General features: G+C 43.6%; 1 protein-coding gene and 1 non-coding gene across 2 annotated transcripts; both read right to left on the reverse strand.

The window, feature by feature from the left end:
- Positions 1–2,940: 2,940 nt before the first annotated feature.
- Positions 2,941–7,750, reverse strand: LOC120822145 (uncharacterized). Its single transcript, XR_013468438.1, has 13 exons — positions 7,561–7,750; positions 7,388–7,452; positions 7,113–7,291; positions 6,592–6,848; positions 6,238–6,299; positions 5,993–6,141; positions 5,563–5,819; positions 5,221–5,282; positions 4,977–5,125; positions 4,198–4,397; positions 3,860–3,921; positions 3,615–3,763; positions 2,941–3,518 (listed from the first exon to the last, which is right to left on the reverse strand). It is a non-coding gene; the product is annotated as an uncharacterized LOC120822145 (transcript).
- Positions 7,751–12,433: 4,683 nt separating this feature from the next.
- LOC120813921 (uncharacterized) lies at positions 12,434–16,478 on the reverse strand. The gene is made up of 2 exons (XM_078107448.1): positions 16,405–16,478; positions 12,434–16,265 (listed from the first exon to the last, which is right to left on the reverse strand). The coding sequence occupies exons 1-2, from the start codon at positions 16,476–16,478 to the stop codon at positions 12,437–12,439; spliced, it is 3,903 nt and encodes a 1,300-aa protein (XP_077963574.1). The 3' UTR covers positions 12,434–12,436.
- Between the last annotated feature and the right edge of the window lie 4,792 nt (positions 16,479–21,270).

Here is a 21,270-nt window from a genome sequence, read left to right on the forward strand (position 1 = left end):
ATTTCATTTTTAGTTTTTTTTTACTCCTCATACTTTTAGGAAGAAAACTATTTAAATCAACTTGACCTGTAAAAACAACATCAAATGCATTCATCGATTGATGACAATTTTATTGAAGCTTTTGACCAAATTGATATTAGCCCATTGATTGTGATTAACTTTGAGACACAACTACGGATTAGTTTTTCATGAAAACAAGATTCTATATCCTTTCTACACTGGCAGTGGAGGTTACAACAGAACATTTTAGCTAAAACTAAACGTTTTTCTCATTTGTGTTTATGTGTTTTCACTCATTTAAATGTTTCTTTTCAATTTTACTCGTTTCTTTCAACGTCAGCTTATGTTATGCCGCAAATAATGAATACGCAGTGATCATCTGTCACCCTATTCTATGATGCTATGCTTAGCTTTTACTCTTAGTGATGTCTTTGTTAACAAAGACTATCCCTGTGGTTTTCTTTTGTCTTGTACTTCCTGGTGATCAACCGTCAACAATCCTTCGATTAAATTGTTGGTTAATTGCAGGTTGGTTTCGTCTTCCATTGCCAATACTCTTAGTTAAGTTCTTGTAGGTTTTCATTAATTAGACTAAAGACAATTTTCCTACAACTCAACAGCAGAGATATAGCCACAGCAATGACTCAGCAAATCTATGACCTTGTATGACCTTAGAGGACTTATCAAAGTTACAAGACAAGACATACCTGATGCATGAGGTGTAATGTGTTGTATAATCTGCTAATAAGATAATGGCCAAAAATATATTCATGATAGTTTGGCTTATTGTGAAACATGCAATGTGTTACACTATATATTAGGGGTGTAACGATTCGATTCAAATCGCGATTCATGGTTGCCGATTTGATTCATGGACGATCTGGGTTAATTTAGAACGATTCGATTTGATTCAGTGACTTGAAATCAATTCAGTAACTTTACTGGACAGTGCAGGCAAAGTTTCTGAGATCCCTGTTGTTTCTTGTAAGGAAATCAGGTTTAAATTAATTATGGATATTATAAACAAGCAAACGACAATTAATGGCAAATGTATTAACCTTTTATTTGAATCAAGTGCCATTTTCAATGTAAACATTACACAATAATTACACAATGTTTGGATCAATTCACAGAACCCCGGATTTTCAACCACATTGTAGGGTCGCATGTCTTTACAGCTAAACTTGGCAATTGTTACTGTGATGCTGAGTTTTGTGCTGGCGAGGCCTGAGGTGTCTGCAGAGCTGCAGTTACCTGCTGCTGCTGCAGCGGTGACGCTGCTACAGGCGCCTGACTGTCGGCGTTGTTTAATCCCACGGCGCCTTAGTAGATGGCTGGAAAGATTTGTCGTGTTTCCGTGTTTTTTATTTGGCTTCTACACATTCTACAAACAGCGACAGACTTATTTAGAACACCTCCGTGTTTGCAAAAGCCAAAATGTTCCCGCACGCTGGATCGATAAGTTGGTTTGTAAATGTCTTGCTCGCAGTCGTCTCCTCCACGCTGTGTTTTGTTGTTGTTCAGAGTTTCGCGCGGCTGCCACTTCGTACTGAAGACGTCACAGTCAGGCAGACTGAATCCAGTAACGTTCAACGTGTTTAAAGTGCTAAAAAACAAACAAACAAACACGCATCCATACCGTTTTTGTACTTAAATCCAATGTGCAGTTTCCAAGTATCGATACAATCGATTATGTACCATTTCAATCGATTTGTAATCGATATATGTTGTCCTGAATACCGATTTGCGGAGCACAGATCGATTCAGTTGGATCGCAGGAATATAAATCAATTAATCGATTCAGTGAATGAATCGTTACACCTCTACTATATATATATATATATATATATATATACATATGTATATATTTTTTTGTTTTCTTCCCAGTAGCGTGGAAGTTAGTTAGCTTTTCAGAAGAAGCAGGAGGAGAAACAGAAAAAGGTTGAATTTCGCCGTGCATTCTTAGTGTTCATGTTTAGTTGAGCTGTTTATCACATTTGACCAGCCTCAGGCTGTCACGTTGTACTATTGCTCTTTGAAAAAAGTTATGATATTGGAAATATCAAATTGACATTAGTGTTTGTTTTTTTCTTTTATTCGGGCATGATTGCGAGTAGGATGGAATATAATTTTTAAAAACATAGCAAAAAAATTAAACTCTAATTAGTATAGTAAGTAATATAGATAACATGATATTTACTCTTTTGTTGCTTTTTAAATTAAGTAAATGTCCTTTTTATAAAATGTTTTGTATCTGACCAGAATACTTGTGAGTAAATAGGTACGAAAACATGGTTCTTCCTTTATCTACTGTCATAATTCCTAAACTCATTAGGGCAGAAATGATGTAATGTATACATTCAATAAAGCCAGTCAAAAATTAATCAGGTGACTTCCATGGTCCTGTTGAAAAAATAATTTTGATTTGATTTTAAGGAACGATACAAGGGGATAACAAATTAGTTAGCAACAAACCAACAAGCATATGGCCAGAGTATCGGAGAATGGTGCGTGTATGTGCATGTAGGTGTGCATGCGTGACCCTTTTGAGATGAAAAACATAAAGCAGGGAAAATTAAATAACAATAATATATATCTATGTGTATAAGTGGCCGTGGGGTTCAATTGGTAAAATTAAATAAATAAATCAACAAGTGTTGCACTGGTGTGGCATGAATGTAGCTATCTGGGCTACTTTAAGTGAATAGATCTCTCACATAAATAAGCTAAGATAAGTCTAACTCTGAGTTAATTTTTTTGAGGAGGTGATATTAATTAATTGTAAGGTTGAGGGGGGTAAATTTGAATGTCCTTACAAACTGTTCTATATCTAACCATGTGTTGCCTGACTGATTTTGCAATGTGCCTACCAGAAATGGTCAGTTTATTTTTTAGAAGGCTTTTAGCTTTTTGACGACAGAAATGGCAAATCATTACGAGAGACGATTTTAATTATTCAAGATTTTGTTGTTATGATTGTTAAAAAGGTTCTAACAAAAATAGAGAAAACAAGAAATCTTAAAGAATACAAAAGAAGAGGCTTTAAACACATTTTTTAAATCAAATATTTAATTCAATTTGATATGGGTTGACGTGGTGCTGTGGTAGAGAGGGGGTGCTGGGAAGGTTGGCGGTTCGAGCCCCGGCTGCCCCATATTGAAGTGTCCCTGAGCAAGACATCTGGCTTATTAAAATTGGCTACATATTGTTTTTGGTCCATGATCCTGGACATTTCCAGCCGCAAACGTGTTCAGATCAAAAGATCTATTCCACTGTCATTATGCTGTGCGGTCAATGCTAAAGCACATTTGATGATATGTTTATCCAAAGATGTACAAGGTTCCTTGGACAATAATCAAGAAGTCATTTGTCATGCCAGTGATGGCAGTCATACAATCAGGGCTTTTCTAACAGGAGTCAGCGATGATACTATTGCTGGTTTGACAGTATCCATGACAACAGTACAAGGAAGGATGCAGTGATGAGACTGATCTTGTGGCTTACTCCACTTGAAACCTCTGTAATGAATGAGAAAAAAAACAAGATATTACTTTTACAAATAAAAAACATAAAATGTAAAAAAGATTTGTAAGATATTATTTAATATGTCTTACGTGAGCCATCCACAACAATGGAGTTCAGGTCAACATTGAAGGCTGTGATTGTTGAAGCTGCTTCAACCAAAACATTTCCAATCTGAGTGCCATTAGGAACAGAAGTTGACGAAAATCCAAGGTCCATGTTGTTGATGATTGATCCATTACTGCAAATGCAATAACAAAATGTAATATTGTTTAATTTGTATTAATACATGTGTATTATAATCAGTGCTCTTAAGATCATAAAATTAACAAATTACCTGAATGAGGTCACTGTTAAGGAGCGGAATGTAGGGAATGCTCTTAGGTAGAATGGCACGAGCTGCAGAAACACAAGTATATTGTTCAAATAAAAGTACTTGTCTATTTAATTTGGTTGTTTTTTCTTAAGCAGTGCATTTTTCTTTTGATGATTTGATGACAAACTACAATAGCAAGTTGTAACACCATAACCATTTTTTGAGCAACTACCAGATTGTTTATCTGTTCTATTTTCAATGCATGAAAATATGATTTATTGTAAATAGATTCAGTACAGACATAAAATGTCCCTTTTTCCCTCGAATTTGAAAAAAACAACGTATCATCCATTACTTACTGTTGACGTTATCAATGAGGCTCTTCTTTGAAATGGTGCAGATGATGGATTCAGCAAGTCAGTGGTAAATGTCTCTCCAGCAGATCGGAAAATCAATCGCCTCGTTGTGACCGCCTGAGATGTTACAGGTGCTGCTGTTGTGGGTGCTGCAGTATTCAAATTCGAGGGTGCAGTTGTAGAACTTGAAGTAATGTTTGGTTCTGTAAAAAACAAATAAAGATGGAGATAATGAATAATAGCCAGAGAGCTTTCTCTTGATCCAACCCAAACATTAGAACATTACACTACAGTACAGGTCCCTTAGCTGACGCTTTTATCCAGAGCGACTTACATTGCATTTTTAACCCATGGCTGTTTACATTTTGCCCAGGGAGCAATTAGGAGTTAGGTGCCTTGCTCAACATGGGGCAGCAGGGGCTCAAACCGCCAACCTTGCGGTTCCCAGCGCACCCTTTCTACCCCTGCAACACGTCACTTTGGTAAATCAAAGGTTGAGTACTCTTGCTAATGCCACTGTGGACTTCATGATATTCATATTTAGATTATGTGTTCTTTGTCAAACAACCGATTTGCCAAAGAAGGATCAGGAAACCACACAAACCAACTCAGAGACTCTGGCAGATTACTTGTTAGTGACATGGGGTATATTTCTTTGTGTTCAAAAGCATTACAATTAAATGCAGTCCTATATACCTAAGAATTACAGTGACAGAAGTTTTAACAAATGAAAAACACAAAATCCCAAAAAGATTTGTAAAACATTATTTAATATGTCTTACGTGAGCCATCCACAACAATGGAGTTGAGGTCGACATTGAAGGCTGTGATGGTTGAAGCTGCTTCAACCAAAACATTTCCAATCTGAGTTCCTTCAGGACCAGAAGTTGATGAAAATACAATGGTCATGTTGTTGATGATTGATCCATTACTGCAAATGAAACAACAAAATGTAATATTGACTTAATTTGTAAACATTCATGTTCAGTGCTCTTAAGATCCTGTTATAATAAAATAAAAAATTACCTGAACGAGGTCACTGTTAAGGAGCGGAACGTAGGGAATGCTCTTAGATAGAACGGCACCAGCTGCAGAAATACAAGTAAATTGTTCAAATAAAGGTACTTGTAAATTTAATTTGGTTGTTTTTTCTTAAGCTGTGCATTTTACTTTTGATGATTGTTTTTTTCCAAACTGCAACAGCAAGTTGTAACACTATAACCTTTTTTTCAACAACTACTGGATCGTTTATCTGTCCTATTCTCAATGCATGAAAACATAATTTATTGTAAATAGTTTCAGTACCAGGAATAAAATGTCACTTTTTCCCTTAATTTTTAGAAAAATAATGTTTCATCCATTACGTACTGTTGACGTTATCAACGAGGCTCTTCTTTGAAACGCTGCAGATGATGGATTCAGCAAGTCAGTGGTAAATGTGTCTCCAGCAGATCTGAAAGTCAATCGCCTCGTTGTGACCGCCTCGGATGTTACAGCTGCTGGTGATGCAGGTACCACTGCGATTGTGGTGGTTGGAGGAGTTCTGGCTGTAGTACTCATACTTGCATTAGCTGTAGTATTCAAGGTGGGAGGTGCAGTTGTAGAATTTGATGGAATGTTTATTACTGTAATAAAAGAATAAAATTGGAGTAAATTAATAACTGTATCCAGAGGGCTCAAAAGCATTACAATTAAATGCAGCCTTATATACCTACGAATTACAGGGACAGAAGCCTTAATAAATAAAAAAACATCAAATCTAAAAAAGATTTGCAAAACATTATTTAATATGTCTTACGTGAGCCATTCACAACAATGGAGTTGAGGTCAACATTGAAGGCTGTGATGTTTGAAGCTGCTTCAACCAAAACATTTCCAATTTGAGTTCCTTCAGGAACAGAAGTGGATGCAAATGCAACGTCCATGTTGTTGATGATTGATCCATTACTGCAAATTAAATAAACAAAATGTAACATTTTTTAATTTGTAAACATTCATGATTAGAGCTCTTAAGATCCGGCCATAAGAAAATTGAAAAATTACCTGAATGAAGTCACTGTTAAGTTCCGGAAAGTAGCGAATGCTGTTTGGTAGAACAGCATGAGCTGCAGAAATACAAGTAAATCGTTTAAATAAAAGAATTTGTATATTTAATTTGGTTGTTTTTTCTTAAGCTGTGCATTTCTCTTTTGATGATTGTGTTTTTTTCCAAACTACAAAAGTAAGTTGTAACACCATAACCCTTCTTTCAACAACTACCGGATTGTCTATCTGTCCTATTCTTAATGCATGAAAATATGATTTATTGTAAATAATTTCAGTAACAGGAATAAAATCACAATAAAGACACTTCTTCCCTTGATTTTTGAAAAAAACAACGTATCATCCATTACTTACATTTGACGTTATCAATGAGGCTCTTCTTTGAAACGCTGCAGATGATGGATTCAGCAAGTCAGTGGTAAATGTCTCTCCAGCAGATCTGAAAGTTAATCGCCTCGTTGTGATCGCCTCGGATGTTACAGCTGCTGGTGATGCAGGTACCACTGCGATTGTGATGGTTGGAGGAGTTCTGGTTGCAGTACTCATACTTGCATTAGCTGTAGTATTCAAGGTGGGAGGTGCAGTTGTAGAATTTGATGTCATGTTTATTTCTGTAAAAAACAAATAAAGATGGAGATAATGAATAATAGCCAGAGGGCTTTCTCTTGATCAAACCTAAAAATTACAACATGGCTATCACTTCGGTGAACCACAGTTTAATTAGCCTTGCTAATGCCACTGCGAACTTCATGATATTTATATTTACATTGTGTTCTTTGTTAAACAAGCAAGGAAAGCACACAAATCAACTCACATACTCTGGCAGATTACTTGTTAGAGAAGAATTACAATGAAATGCAGGCCTATGTACTTACGAATTACAGCGACAGAAGCGGCATCAATAGAGAGGTTGAAGGTGCTGTTGGGGTTATTCACAGCTTCTACTAAGGTCTCTGCAACATCATTAGCCTGTGGGATTTCAGCGGCCGGAGCAGTTCGATTGAACTCAATGCCGACCTCTGCTTCAGTGGTCGACATTCGTGTTGGACCTTGTCTGCAATGTGAAAGAACATGTTGATAAAAAATGTTAACATAGACAACTGCTACATGATTGTTATGTTATTAGGACTTCATACACTTGAAATGTTACCTGAAAAAGATCACAAAAGTGCGGACAAAAAGGAAGCCAAATCTTGCTCTGTAGATTATGTCACACTGTAGGAATAATGGAAATGCAGAATATGAACGAAGTAGGAATACAGTAACAAAATTCAATAAAAACTGTGATCACAAAAAAGAATAATGATGAAAGTGAGTACTAACCACGGTCACAACTCTTAATTCGAGATTCCTGAATTGGTCGCTGTTTCTATTATTGAGTTCTGGTACGAAGGGTTCTTGCAAGGTTGCTGAGAGAACAAAAACTGGTGCTATTATAGGTGCAGCTGTTGTTGGTGCAACTGTTGTGGGTGCTGAAGTTGTAGGTGCAGCTGTTGTAAGTGCAGCTGTTGTAGGTGCTGCAGTTGTAGGAGCATTAGTTGTATCTGCTGCGTTTGTGGGTGCTGCTGTTGTAGGTGGAGCTGTTGTGGGTGCTGTTGTTGTGGGTGCAGCTGTTGTAGGTGCTGCGGTTGTAGTTGCAGCTGTTGTAGGTGCTGCAGTTGTTGTAGGTGGAGCTGTTGTTGGTGCTGCAGTTGTAGGTGGAGCTGTTGTAGGTGCTGCGGTTGTGGGTGCTGCGGTTGTGGGTACTGCAGTTGTAGTTGGAGCTGTTGTAGGTGCTGCAGTTGTAGGTGCTGCAGTTGTGGATGCAGCTGTTGTAGGTGCTGCAGTTGTGGGTGCTGCTGTTGTGGGTGCAGCTGTTGAAGGTGCTGCAGTTGTAGGTGGAGCTGTTGTGGGTGCTGTTGTTGTGGGTGCAGCTGTTGTAGGTGCTGCGGTTGTAGTTGCAGCTGTTGTAGGTGCTGCAGTTGTTGTAGGTGGAGCTGTTGTTGGTGCTGCAGTTGTAGGTGGAGCTGTTGTAGGTGCTGCGGTTGTGGGTACTGCAGTTGTAGTTGGAGCTGTTGTAGGTGCTGCAGTTGTAGGTGGAGCTGTTGTAAGTGCAGCTGTTGTAGGTGCTGCAGTTGTAGGTGGAGCTGTCGTAAGTGCAGCTGTTGTGGGTGCAGCGGTTGTGGGTGCTGCAGTTGTAGGTGCAGCTGTTGTGGGTGCAGCTGTTGTAGGTGCTGCGGTTGTGGGTGCAGCAGTTGTAGGTGCAGCTGTTGTTGGTGATGCAGTTGTAGGTGCAGCCGTTGTAGGTGCAGCTGTTGTGGGTGATGCAGTTGTAGGTGCAGCCGTTGTAGGTGCAGCTGTTGTTGGTGCTGCAGTTGTAGGTGGAGCTGTCGTAAGTGCAGCTGTTGTGGGTGCAGCGGTTGTGGGTACTGCAGTTGTAGGTGCAGCTGTTGTAGGTGCTGCAGTTGTAGTTGGAGCTGTTGTAGGTGCTGCAGTTGTAGGTGCTGCAGTTGTGGATGCAGCTGTTGTAGGTGCTGCAGTTGTGGGTGCTGCTGTTGTGGGTGCAGCTGTTGAAGGTGCTGCAGTTGTAGGTGGAGCTGTTGTGGGTGATGCAGTTGTAGGTGCAGCCGTTGTAGGTGCTGCAGTTGTAGGTGCTGCAGTTGTAGTTGGAGCTGTTGTAGGTGCTGCAGTTGTAGGTGCTGCAGTTGTGGATGCAGCTGTTGTAGGTGCTGCAGTTGTAGGTGTAGCCGTTGTAGGTACAGCTGTTGTGGGTGATGCAGTTGTAGGTGCAGCCGTTGTAGGTGCAGCTGTTGGTGCTGCAGTTGTAGGTGCTGCAGTTGTAGGTGGAGCTGTTGTGGGTGCTGTTGTTGTGGGTGCAGCTGTTGTAGGTGCTGCGGTTGTAGTTGCAGCTGTTGTAGGTGCTGCAGTTGTTGTAGGTGGAGCTGTTGTTGGTGCTGCAGTTGTAGGTGGAGCTGTTGTAGGTGCTGCGGTTGTGTGTGCTGCGGTTGTGGGTACTGCAGTTGTAGTTGGAGCTGTTGTAGGTGCTGCAGTTGTAGGTGGAGCTGTTGTAAGTGCAGCTGTTGTTGGTGCTGCAGTTTTAGGTGGAGCTGTCGTAAGTGCAGATGTTGTGGGTGCAGCTGTTGTGGGTGCAGCGGTTGTGGGTGCTGCAGTTGTAGGTGCAGCTGTTGTGGGTGCAGCTGTTGTAGGTGCTGCAGTTGTGGGTGCAGCTGTTGCAGGTGCTGTAGTTGTAGGTGGAGCTGTTGTTGGTGCTGCAGTTGTAGGTGGAGCTGTTGTAGGTGCTGCGGTTGTGTGTGCTGCGGTTGTGGGTACTGCAGTTGTAGTTGGAGCTGTTGTAGGTGCTGCAGTTGTAGGTGGAGCTGTTGTAAGTGCAGCTGTTGTTGGTGCTGCAGTTGTAGGTGGAGCTGTCGTAAGTGCAGATGTTGTGGGTGCAGCTGTTGTGGGTGCAGCGGTTGTGGGTGCTGCAGTTGTAGGTGCAGCTGTTGTGGGTGCAGCTGTTGTAGGTGCTGCGGTTGTGGGTGCAGCAGTTGTAGGTGCAGCTGTTGTTGGTGATGCAGTTGTAGGTGCAGCCGTTGTAGGTGCAGCTGTTGTTGGTGCTGCAGTTGTAGGTGGAGCTGTCGTAAGTGCAGCTGTTGTGGGTGCAGCGGTTGTGGGTACTGCAGTTGTAGGTGCAGCTGTTGTAGGTGCTGCAGTTGTAGTTGGAGCTGTTGTAGGTGCTGCAGTTGTAGGTGCTGCAGTTGTGGATGCAGCTGTTGTAGGTGTTGCAATTTTCGGTGCTTTAGTTGTGGATGCAGCTGTTGTAGGTGTTGCAGTTGTAGGTGCTGCCGTTGTAGGTACAGCTGTTGTGGGTGGAGCTGTCGTGGGTGCAGCCGTTGTAGGTGCTGCAGTTGTAGGTGCTGCGGTTGTTGGTGCTGCAGTTGTGGATGCAGCTGTTGTAGGTGTTGCAGTTGTCGGTGCTACTGTTGTGGGTGCTGCAGTGGTAGGTGGAGCTGTTGTGGGTGCTGTTGTTGTGGGTGAAGCTTTTGTAGGTGCTTCGGTTGTAGTTGCAGCTGTTGTAGGTGCTGCAGTTGTTGTAGGTGGAGCTGCTGTTGGTGCTGTAGTTGTAGGTGGAGCTGTTGTAGGTGCTGCGGTTGTAGGTGCAGCTGTTGTGGGTGCTGCAGTTGTGGGTGCAGCTGTTGCAGGTGCTGTAGTTGTAGGTGGAGCTGTTGTGGGTGCTGCAGTTGTAGGAGCAGCAGTTGTGGGTGCAGCTGTTGTAGGTGCTGCAGTTGTAGGAGCATTAGTTGTATCTGCTGCGTTTGTGGGTGCTGCTGTTGTAGGTGGAGCTGTTGTGGGTGCTGTTGTTGTGGGTGCAGCTGTTGTAGGTGCTGCGGTTGTAGTTGCAGCTGTTGTAGGTGCTGCAGTTGTTGTAGGTGGAGCTGTTGTTGGTGCTGCAGTTGTAGGTGGAGCTGTTGTAGGTGCTGCGGTTGTGGGTGCTGCGGTTGTGGGTACTGCAGTTGTAGTTGGAGCTGTTGTAGGTGCTGCAGTTGTAGGTGCTGCAGTTGTGGATGCAGCTGTTGTAGGTGCTGCAGTTGTGGGTGCTGCTGTTGTGGGTGCAGCTGTTGAAGGTGCTGCAGTTGTAGGTGGAGCTGTTGTGGGTGCTGTTGTTGTGGGTGCAGCTGTTGTAGGTGCTGCGGTTGTAGTTGCAGCTGTTGTAGGTGCTGCAGTTGTTGTAGGTGGAGCTGTTGTTGGTGCTGCAGTTGTAGGTGGAGCTGTTGTAGGTGCTGCGGTTGTGGGTACTGCAGTTGTAGTTGGAGCTGTTGTAGGTGCTGCAGTTGTAGGTGGAGCTGTTGTAAGTGCAGCTGTTGTAGGTGCTGCAGTTGTAGGTGGAGCTGTCGTAAGTGCAGCTGTTGTGGGTGCAGCGGTTGTGGGTGCTGCAGTTGTAGGTGCAGCTGTTGTGGGTGCAGCTGTTGTAGGTGCTGCGGTTGTGGGTGCCGCAGTTGTAGGTGGAGCTGCCGTAAGTGCAGCTATTGTGGGTGCAGCGGTTATGGGTGCTGCAGTTGTAGGTGCAGCTGTTGTGGGTGCAGCTGTTGTAGGTGCTGCGGTTGTGGGTGCCGCAGTTGTAGGTGCTGCAGTTGTAGATGCAGCAGTTGTAGGTGCAGCTGTTGTTGGTGATGCAGTTGTAGGTGCAGCCGTTGTAGGTGCAGCTGTTTTAGGCGATGCAGTTGTAGGTGCAGCCGTTGTAGGTGCAGCTCTTGTTGGTGCTGCAGTTGTAGGTGGAGCTGTCGTAAGTGCAGCTGTTGTGGGTGCAGCGGTTGTGGGTACTGCAGTAGTAGGTGCAGCTGTTGTAGGTGCTGCAGTTGTAGTTGGAGCTGTTGTAGGTGCTGCAGTTGTGGATGCAGCTGTTGTAGGCGCTGCAATTGTGGGTGCTGCTGTTGTGGGTGCAGCTGTTGAAGGTGCTGCAGTTGTAGGTGGAGCTGTTGTGGGTGATGCAGTTGTAGGTGCAGCCGTTGTAGGTGCTGCAGTTGTAGGTGCAGCTGTTGTAGGTGCTGCAGTTGTAGTTGGAGCTGTTGTAGGTGCTGCAGTTCTAGGTGCTGCAGTTGTGGATGCAGCTGTTGTTGGTGCTGCTGTTGTGGGTGCAGCTGTTGAAGGTGCTGCAGTTGTAGGTGGAGCTGTTGTGGGTGCTGTTGTTGTGGGTGCAGCTGTTGTAGGTGCTGCGGTTGTAGTTGCAGCTTTTGTAGGTGCACCAGTTGTTGTAGGTGGAGCTGTTGTTGGTGCTGCAGTTGTAGGTGGAGCTGTTGTAGGTGCTGCGGTTGTGGGTGCTGCTGTTGTGGGTACTGCAGTTGTAGTTGGAGCTGTTGTAGGTGCTGCAGTTGTAGGTGGAGCTGTCGTAAGTGCAGCTGTTGTGGGTGCAGCGGTTGTGGGTGCTGCAGTTGTAGGTGCAGCTGTTGTGGGTGCAGCTGTTGTAGGTGCTGCGGTTGTGGGTGCCGCAGTTGTAGGTGCTGCAGTTGTAGATGCAGCAGTTGTAGGTGCAGCTGTTGTTGGTGATGCAGTTGTAGGTGCAGCCGTTGTAGGTGCAGCTGTTGTGGGTGATGCAGTTGTAGGTGCAGCCGTTGTAGGTGCAGCTGTTGTTGGTGCTGCAGTTGTAGGTGCAGCAGTTGTAGGTGGAGCTGTTGTGGGTGCTGTTGTTGTGGGTGCAGCTGTTGTAGGTGCGGCGGTTGTAGTTTCAGCTGTTGTAGGTGCTGCAGTTGTTGTAGGTGGAGCTGTTGTTGGTGCTGCAGTTGTAGGTGGAGCTGTTGTAGGTGCTGCGGTTGTGGGTGCTGAGGTTGTGGGTGCTGCAGTTGTAGTTGGAGCTGTTGTAGGTTCTGCAGTTGTAGGTGGAGCTGTTGTAAGTGCAGCTGTTGTTGGTGCTGCAGTTGTAGGTGGAGCTGTCGTAAGTGCAGCTGTTGTGGGTGCAGCGGTTGTGGGTGCTGCAGTTGTAGGTGCAGCTGTTGTGGGTGCAGCTGTTGTAGGTGCTGCGGTTGTGGGTGCAGCAGTTGTAGGTGCAGCTGTTGTTGGTGATGCAGTTGTAGGTGCAGCCGTTGTAGGTGCAGCTGTTGTGGGTGATGCAGTTGTAGGTGCAGCCGTTGTAGGTGCAGCTGTTGTTGGTGCTGCAGTTGTAGGTGGAGCTGTCGTAAGTGCAGCTGTTGTGGGTGCAGCGGTTGTGGGTACTGCAGTTGTAGGTGCAGCTGTTGTAGGTGCTGCAGTTGTAGTTGGAGCTGTTGTAGGTGCTGCAGTTGTAGGTGCTGCAGTTGTGGATGCAGCTGTTGTAGGTGCTGCAGTTGTGGGTGCTGCTGTTGTGGGTGCAGCTGTTGAAGGTGCTGCAGTTGTAGGTGGAGCTGTTGTGGGTGATGCAGTTGTAGGTGCAGCCGTTGTAGGTGCTGCAGTTGTAGGTGCAGCTGTTGTAGGTGCTGCAGTTGTAGTTGGAGCTGTTGTTGGTGCTGCAGTTGTAGGTGCTGCAGTTGTGGATGCAGCTGTTGTAGGTGCTGCAGTTGTAGGTGTAGCCGTTGTAGGTACAGCTGTTGTGGGTGATGCAGTTGTAGGTGCAGCCGTTGTAGGTGCAGCTGTTGGTGCTGCAGTTGTAGGTGCTGCAGTTGTAGGTGGAGCTGTTGTGGGTGCTGTTGTTGTGGGTGCAGCTGTTGTAGGTGCTGCGGTTGTAGTTGCAGCTGTTGTAGGTGCTGCAGTTGTTGTAGGTGGAGCTGTTGTTGGTGCTGCAGTTGTAGGTGGAGCTGTTGTAGGTGCTGCGGTTGTGTGTGCTGCGGTTGTGGGTACTGCAGTTGTAGTTGGAGCTGTTGTAGGTGCTGCAGTTGTAGGTGGAGCTGTTGTAAGTGCAGCTGTTGTTGGTGCTGCAGTTGTAGGTGGAGCTGTCGTAAGTGCAGATGTTGTGGGTGCAGCTGTTGTGGGTGCAGCGGTTGTGGGTGCTGCAGTTGTAGGTGCAGCTGTTGTGGGTGCAGCTGTTGTAGGTGCTGCGGTTGTGGGTGCAGCAGTTGTAGGTGCAGCTGTTGTTGGTGATGCAGTTGTAGGTGCAGCCGTTGTAGGTGCAGCTGTTGTGGGCGATGCAGTTGTAGGTGCAGCTGTTGTAGGTGCTGCGGTTGTAGTTGCAGCTGTTGTAGGTGCTGCAGTTGTTGTAGGTGGAGCTGTTGTTGGTGCTGCAGTTGTAGGTGGAGCTGTTGTAGGTGCTGCGGTTGTGTGTGCTGCGGTTGTGGGTACTGCAGTTGTAGTTGGAGCTGTTGTAGGTGCTGCAGTTGTAGGTGGAGCTGTTGTAAGTGCAGCTTTTGTTGGTGCTGCAGTTGTAGGTGGAGCTGTCGTAAGTGCAGATGTTGTGGGTGCAGCTGTTGTGGGTGCAGCGATTGTGGGTGCTGCAGTTGTAGGTGCAGCTGTTGTGGGTGCAGCTGTTGTAGGTGCTGCGGTTGTGGGTGCAGCAGTTGTAGGTGCAGCTGTTGTTGGTGATGCAGTTGTAGGTGCAGCCGTTGTAGGTGCAGCTGTTGTGGGCGATGCAGTTGTAGGTGCAGCCGTTGTAGGTGCAGCTGTTGTTGGTGCTGCAGTTGTAGGTGGAGCTGTCGTAAGTGCAGCTGTTGTGGGTGCAGCGGTTGTGGGTACTGCAGTTGTAGGTGCAGCTGTTGTAGGTGCTGCAGTTGTAGTTGGAGCTGTTGTAGGTGCTGCAGTTGTAGGTGCTGCAGTTGTGGATGCAGCTGTTGTAGGTGCTGCAGTTGTGGGTGCTGCTGTTGTGGGTGCAGCTGTTGAAGGTGCTGCAGTTGTAGGTGGAGCTGTTGTGGGTGATGCAGTTGTAGGTGGAGCTGTTGTAGGTGCTGCGGTTGTGGGTGCTGAGGTTGTGGGTACTGCAGTTGTAGTTGGAGCTGTTGTAGGTTCTGCAGTTGTAGGTGGAGCTGTTGTAAGTGCAGCTGTTGTTGGTGCTGCAGTTGTAGGTGGAGCTGTCGTAAGTGCAGCTGTTGTGGGTGCAGCGGTTGTGGGTGCTGCAGTTGTAGGTGCAGCTGTTGTGGGTGCAGCTGTTGTAGGTGCTGCGGTTGTGGGTGCAGCAGTTGTAGGTGCAGCTGTTGTTGGTGATGCAGTTGTAGGTGCAGCCGTTGTAGGTGCAGCTGTTGTGGGTGATGCAGTTGTAGGTGCAGCCGTTGTAGGTGCAGCTGTTGTTGGTGCTGCAGTTGTAGGTGGAGCTGTCGTAAGTGCAGCTGTTGTGGGTGCAGCGGTTGTGGGTACTGCAGTTGTAGGTGCAGCTGTTGTAGGTGCTGCAGTTGTAGTTGGAGCTGTTGTAGGTGCTGCAGTTGTAGGTGCTGCAGTTGTGGATGCAGCTGTTGTAGGTGCTGCAGTTGTGGGTGCTGCTGTTGTGGGTGCAGCTGTTGAAGGTGCTGCAGTTGTAGGTGGAGCTGTTGTGGGTGATGCAGTTGTAGGTGCAGCCGTTGTAGGTGCTGCAGTTGTAGGTGCAGCTGTTGTAGGTGCTGCAGTTGTAGTTGGAGCTGTTGTTGGTGCTGCAGTTGTAGGTGCTGCAGTTGTGGATGCAGCTGTTGTAGGTGCTGCAGTTGTAGGTGTAGCCGTTGTAGGTACAGCTGTTGTGGGTGATGCAGTTGTAGGTGCAGCCGTTGTAGGTGCAGCTGTTGGTGCTGCAGTTGTAGGTGCTGCAGTTGTAGGTGGAGCTGTTGTGGGTGCTGTTGTTGTGGGTGCAGCTGTTGTAGGTGCTGCGGTTGTAGTTGCAGCTGTTGTAGGTGCTGCAGTTGTTGTAGGTGGAGCTGTTGTTGGTGCTGCAGTTGTAGGTGGAGCTGTTGTAGGTGCTGCGGTTGTGTGTGCTGCGGTTGTGGGTACTGCAGTTGTAGTTGGAGCTGTTGTAGGTGCTGCAGTTGTAGGTGGAGCTGTTGTAAGTGCAGCTGTTGTTGGTGCTGCAGTTGTAGGTGGAGCTGTCGTAAGTGCAGATGTTGTGGGTGCAGCTGTTGTGGGTGCAGCGGTTGTGGGTGCTGCAGTTGTAGGTGCAGCTGTTGTGGGTGCAGCTGTTGTAGGTGCTGCGGTTGTGGGTGCAGCAGTTGTAGGTGCAGCTGTTGTTGGTGATGCAGTTGTAGGTGCAGCCGTTGTAGGTGCAGCTGTTGTGGGCGATGCAGTTGTAGGTGCAGCTGTTGTAGGTGCTGCGGTTGTAGTTGCAGCTGTTGTAGGTGCTGCAGTTGTTGTAGGTGGAGCTGTTGTTGGTGCTGCAGTTGTAGGTGGAGCTGTTGTAGGTGCTGCGGTTGTGTGTGCTGCGGTTGTGGGTACTGCAGTTGTAGTTGGAGCTGTTGTAGGTGCTGCAGTTGTAGGTGGAGCTGTTGTAAGTGCAGCTGTTGTTGGTGCTGCAGTTGTAGGTGGAGCTGTCGTAAGTGCAGATGTTGTGGGTGCAGCTGTTGTGGGTGCAGCGGTTGTGGGTGCTGCAGTTGTAGGTGCAGCTGTTGTGGGTGCAGCTGTTGTAGGTGCTGCGGTTGTAGGTGCAGCCGTTGTAGGTGCAGCTGTTGTTGGTACTGCAGTCATGGTAGTTCCTGTTCCTGTTGAGACACCGCTTTATGTCAGCGTTCCACTTGTCATTGTTATTGCTATTTTCAATTTAAAATGTTTTTAACGATTACCAACACAAAGCTTCATTTTTTTATACCCATTGTTATTCATGTTTGAGGCTCAGCTTACCTATTAGAATCAGGATGATTGATACAAACCGTCCCACATCCATCCTTTTTTCTTTTGAATCCCTGCAAATTCATCAAAGTAGGGATCAAAGGGTTCAGTAACTCACATAAGTAGCACAATGACAGCTTCTGAACCAATGATTTTTAGTTCTTACTTACCTTTTCAATTTTATACAGTATTACGTCGTATTATGACAATATTCGTTATAGCAGTATGTTTTACTACATTTAAAGAGAAACATATTTTGTTTACAAAAACAGTGTTTTTCCACCTCAAAATAATCTAGACACAAGGTATGGAATACAACACACATTTATCAGAAAAAAAGAATTTGATAATATGATCCTTTAGCTAAAATATTCAACATACATGGATGGGCCATAAATCCAAATACTAATACCACTTTTAATTGGTCTTAAACATGAACATCAGATGACGCTATTATTTTACAATGTGAAATTGAAATGGTAATAATCTCAAGTGACAATTACCTGTTGTTATTTTCATGTGTAAATCAAGAAAATCCCTAAACATTTCCCCAAACTTTAAAAGAATAAGAATCTGGCATCATTGTAATATGGTATCTTGGTACATTAATAAATATACTTAATATTATCAAGTAGACACACACAGGTGGTGGAAAACTACTTTTCTCGCTCGCTCTCTCTTTGAAACCCACGCAGAGACTATAAAAATACAGACACCTGTGTATTGACTTAAAAATATACTTACAGGAATCTATCAGATGAAAATTGGAGATGAAACGTGGTGAATTCCCCTCTCACACTGCTCTTGATGTTTAAAACTATCTCAGTGTCAATTAATTCCGTCTGCTTTGCACCTGGGATGTTGCAAACCTTATATCTGATGTGACAAATTACATCTATTACGGTCTTTTATATAGACACAGTTTAAAAGCTAAACACGTCACTCATCAGCACATTTTTTCGATTTGTTTATACAGATACACAATGACACATCCCCTTCTTGGGGCCTGTTAAACAGGTTTCTGGTGCATTCCACCTACTTGAATGAAAAAGGATGTTCCACCAACGTCATAGTAAGTTAGAATAAACCAATTAATAGTGATTTATTAAAAGATTTATATAAATACATGAGACAATACAGTAAAAATACAAAACAATAATGCTAATTTCATATTGTTCCAATAAAGTGACAGTTTACTGGATCAATATTATCCAATAGAAATCGCTATATTTAATAAATGGTAAATATCACCTGGTCATTTTAGTTTAAAAATAACAAGTAAACAGCAGCTGCTTAGGCTTTCTCTAGTCTTCTCCACGTTAAATGGGTATTAATTAAATTTCATTTAAAACCAGTTCCATGATGTGCCTGGCTAAGCAAGATATGCAATCATTTTTCAAACCTTTGGTGCTTCTCTTATTTTGTTTGGATAAAACCGGTTAAATCAACCAGAGCTGTTTAAACTTATAAAATATATTGATGGTTCAATGAAATGTCTTTTGGAGCTTTTTTTAACGTCAGCTTATGTTATGGCGCAAATATTTAATAGGCAGTGATCTTCTGTCCCCGTATTGTATCATGCAGGGATACATACTGATGTCTTTTGTAACAAAGACTATCCCTGACGTTCTTTTTGCGTTTTACTTCCTGGTGATCAACATTCCTTTGATTTGTTTGTTGATGAGACAGACAGATTTGTTTTTCTATAACTACCTTACCGCAACAAAAATCACAACAAACTACTATAAAAGTTCACACTGTTATATAATGTCTAAGTCTGCTCCTTAATCTGTTACTCTGAGTTAAGTAATTGTTTTTTGTAAATCAGACTAGACAATATTCCTCCAACCCAACAACAGTAAGTATGACAGGACTTATCAAAGTTACAAGACAAGATATACGGGATGCATGAGGTGTAATGTGTTGGGAGTACAATCTGCTTATATAAATATACATATATATTTGTCAAACTTTGGCTTATTGTGGAGCATGCCTTGTTTTATAGCGTTTATATGCCTTCTGTCTAAAGTCTATTAGTAGTGTGGAAGTTAGATGGTTAGGGTATTAGATGGAGCAGGAAGAGTGGAACAAACATTGGAAACAGAAAAAGGTTGCATTTCACTGTGTATTCTTAGTGATCATGTCTTTTAGTCTTTTTTACGGCGATATAAAAAGAGTGGTCGGTAGGCATTGATTACATTCATGATTAAAAAATACATCACCAAATTAAATTAACCGTAATATCTTGAATGTTAATTTCATGGCGTTAAATGTTACATTTGAGTAGGTTATGTGCTAGGTCAGGGTTCGGCAGCATGGAGTTCCCCAAGACTTTGATATAAAATATCATGGAAATACGGTAGGGCTATTCTTCTTTTAATATTTTCACAGTAGAACATTTTTCAAAGGGAAACACTCTTATCTTGTTATCTTGAGTTTGAGAGGGATAATATGTCACTGAAAAAAGAAAAAAGTTTTAATATTTTGCAGTTGAATTAATCTTACTGCGCCGCTGTCTATAACAACTTCCCCTGCAGGTGGCGGACTATGATTTGCATTCCTCTGCAGTCATCAGTGGAATAATCCGAAATAAGGGAGTTTAATTCTGCGTGGACGATCTGCTTTCGCTGCCAACGATGCTGGCTTACCTGTATCCTTCAGAGTGAGATTTTCGCAATCAGGAAAAAATATAATGTAAATATAGCTTTAACTAAAATAAAGTACAAAGTATCGAGCTGAAGATGAGCAGAAAAGAGCGATTTCTCAACTGCTGCAACAAACTGCGCAAAGTAAGTCTCCTTTTAATCTACTGTGACGACTCTTGTTGAGCAAAGCGACGAGACGCCAACTTGCTTTTATACTTTTATTTGTGGCTTGATAATAGTCAATGCTGCCAAACGATCACTCGCATGTTTCACATAGTGTGACGCACACACATCTACCACGATCACATCGTACCGTCCCACCCGCCTCTCTCTGCCAATCACAGGGGGAGCCAGGATGATTGACAGGATGAACCGTGAGCGCTTCACTGACCTCCTCAAATGAAATGCGACAACAATTTCACACATCTTGAAATACAATTCTTTCACAAAGTGAATCAAGTCTAAACTAGACAAGAGTAACGTGTGCCGTGGAGGTCAGATCTAAATGTTTTTTTTTAATTTTATTTGTCATTTTTTTGTGCTACACCACTTCACCTTACTCGCGTGAGTTTACTCGCCCGACTAGTTGGGAGTTATTTCGCTTCATTCGCGTGGCTTATCTCTGCTGCATTTTTCCGTAAAGACAGTTATTGTTTCCACCATGGAAATAAATAACCACTTTTTCTACTCTTTATTTGTCGTGTGAATTACACAAACGTCAGGAACGCACACGGTGTTGTGTTCGGGTTCATGACATCATCCGTCGCCGCACAGCTTGAATTTCACCGACTCCTCCAGGAACCGCGTCTGGATGACTGCGGCTTCCAGCGCTGCTTCAGGCGGACCAGCAGCCGGTTTGATGACCTGTTGTGTCGGCTCGGTGCCGGCGTCTTTCGGTTAGACACCGACCAACAGCTGTGCGAGTGTCTCCGGTGAGCGGCAGTTTAATGAAGTGTATTCGCGCTTTGGCAGCAGGACGACGGCGATGACGCGCGGAGCATCTCAACGCTGATTGGCTTTCGCAAGTCAGCGTCGGGTGAACGTTTCGCCCAAAATTAAAATATTTTAAATTTGGGTGAAATATTTCAACTTTCGCTTTGCTCCCTTCGCTTTTTCGCGTCCGACGCGTTTATTATTTCGCGCCGCCCGTCGTTTCCTCCGCGACCAGTCGTGTCTGTGCATTGACTTTGCATGCAATCTACTCGAGCAAATCATTCGCTTCACCTTTGGTGTAAACGCAGCATAAAAAGGACCGTTTACTACTGAACATACGCTGCATTATGCAGTATGCTTTTCCCTGATAAAAGACAAATGTCTCTTCTGGAAATAATTATATTTATATAATGTATATTAACTGGATGTTGCTCTGGGAGTGCATCTTATATTGTTCTGATAACATTAATTTAAAATAAAATGTATATGTATTAAGGAATTTTGTACATAATGCCATTAATCGCTTTTAATCAAAGAAGATTATGCGATTAATCAATTTCAATCTTTTGTTTGTTTGCCCAGCATATAGATAACGAAATGATAATACATGAAATGTGTTGCTTTTGAGAGGAGAAATGGCAAATCATTTTGAGAGAATTTTAATAATTTGATATTTTGTATTATGATTGTTGCAAAGGTTCTGACAAAAATAGAGGAAACAGGAAATCTCACAGAATACAAGTTTAAGTTATACATTTTTACATCTTTTGGCCACTAACGACATTTGAGGATATATTGTCAATAATGTTCCATTGCTTTAAATGTAATTCAAACCTTCACTGAAGTCTAACCTTGAGGGTGAGTAGAGAGAGAAAGAGTCCTGACCACACATAACCAATAAAGCGGCTTTAAACACATTTTTCAAAATCAAATATTGAATTAAATTTTATATAAATGGCATTTCCCAAAACAAAGCTCTAGATTTGGCTGTACTTGAAGCTGAATTAATACTAAAGTGTCTCTTATAGTCTCGGGTGGTATTTGAATGTTTAGAATAAAGAGGCAAAGTAATGCGTATCATGATGGTAATAAACATTGTTTCTTTTACATCTCAGTGCTAAATGGTATTCTATTTGGGTTATTAAAATTGGCTGCATATTGTTTTTGGTCTAGAATCCTGGACATTCCCAGCCGAAAACATGTTGACTTCTATTCCACTGTCATTATGCTGTGCGGTCAATGCAAAATCACATTTGATAGTATGTTTATCCAAAGATGTACAAGGTTCCTTGGACAATAA

The sequence above is a fragment of the Gasterosteus aculeatus genome, chromosome 7 (genome assembly GCF_964276395.1).
Source record: "Gasterosteus aculeatus chromosome 7, fGasAcu3.hap1.1, whole genome shotgun sequence".
Classification (NCBI taxonomy): domain Eukaryota; kingdom Metazoa; phylum Chordata; class Actinopteri; order Perciformes; family Gasterosteidae; genus Gasterosteus; species Gasterosteus aculeatus.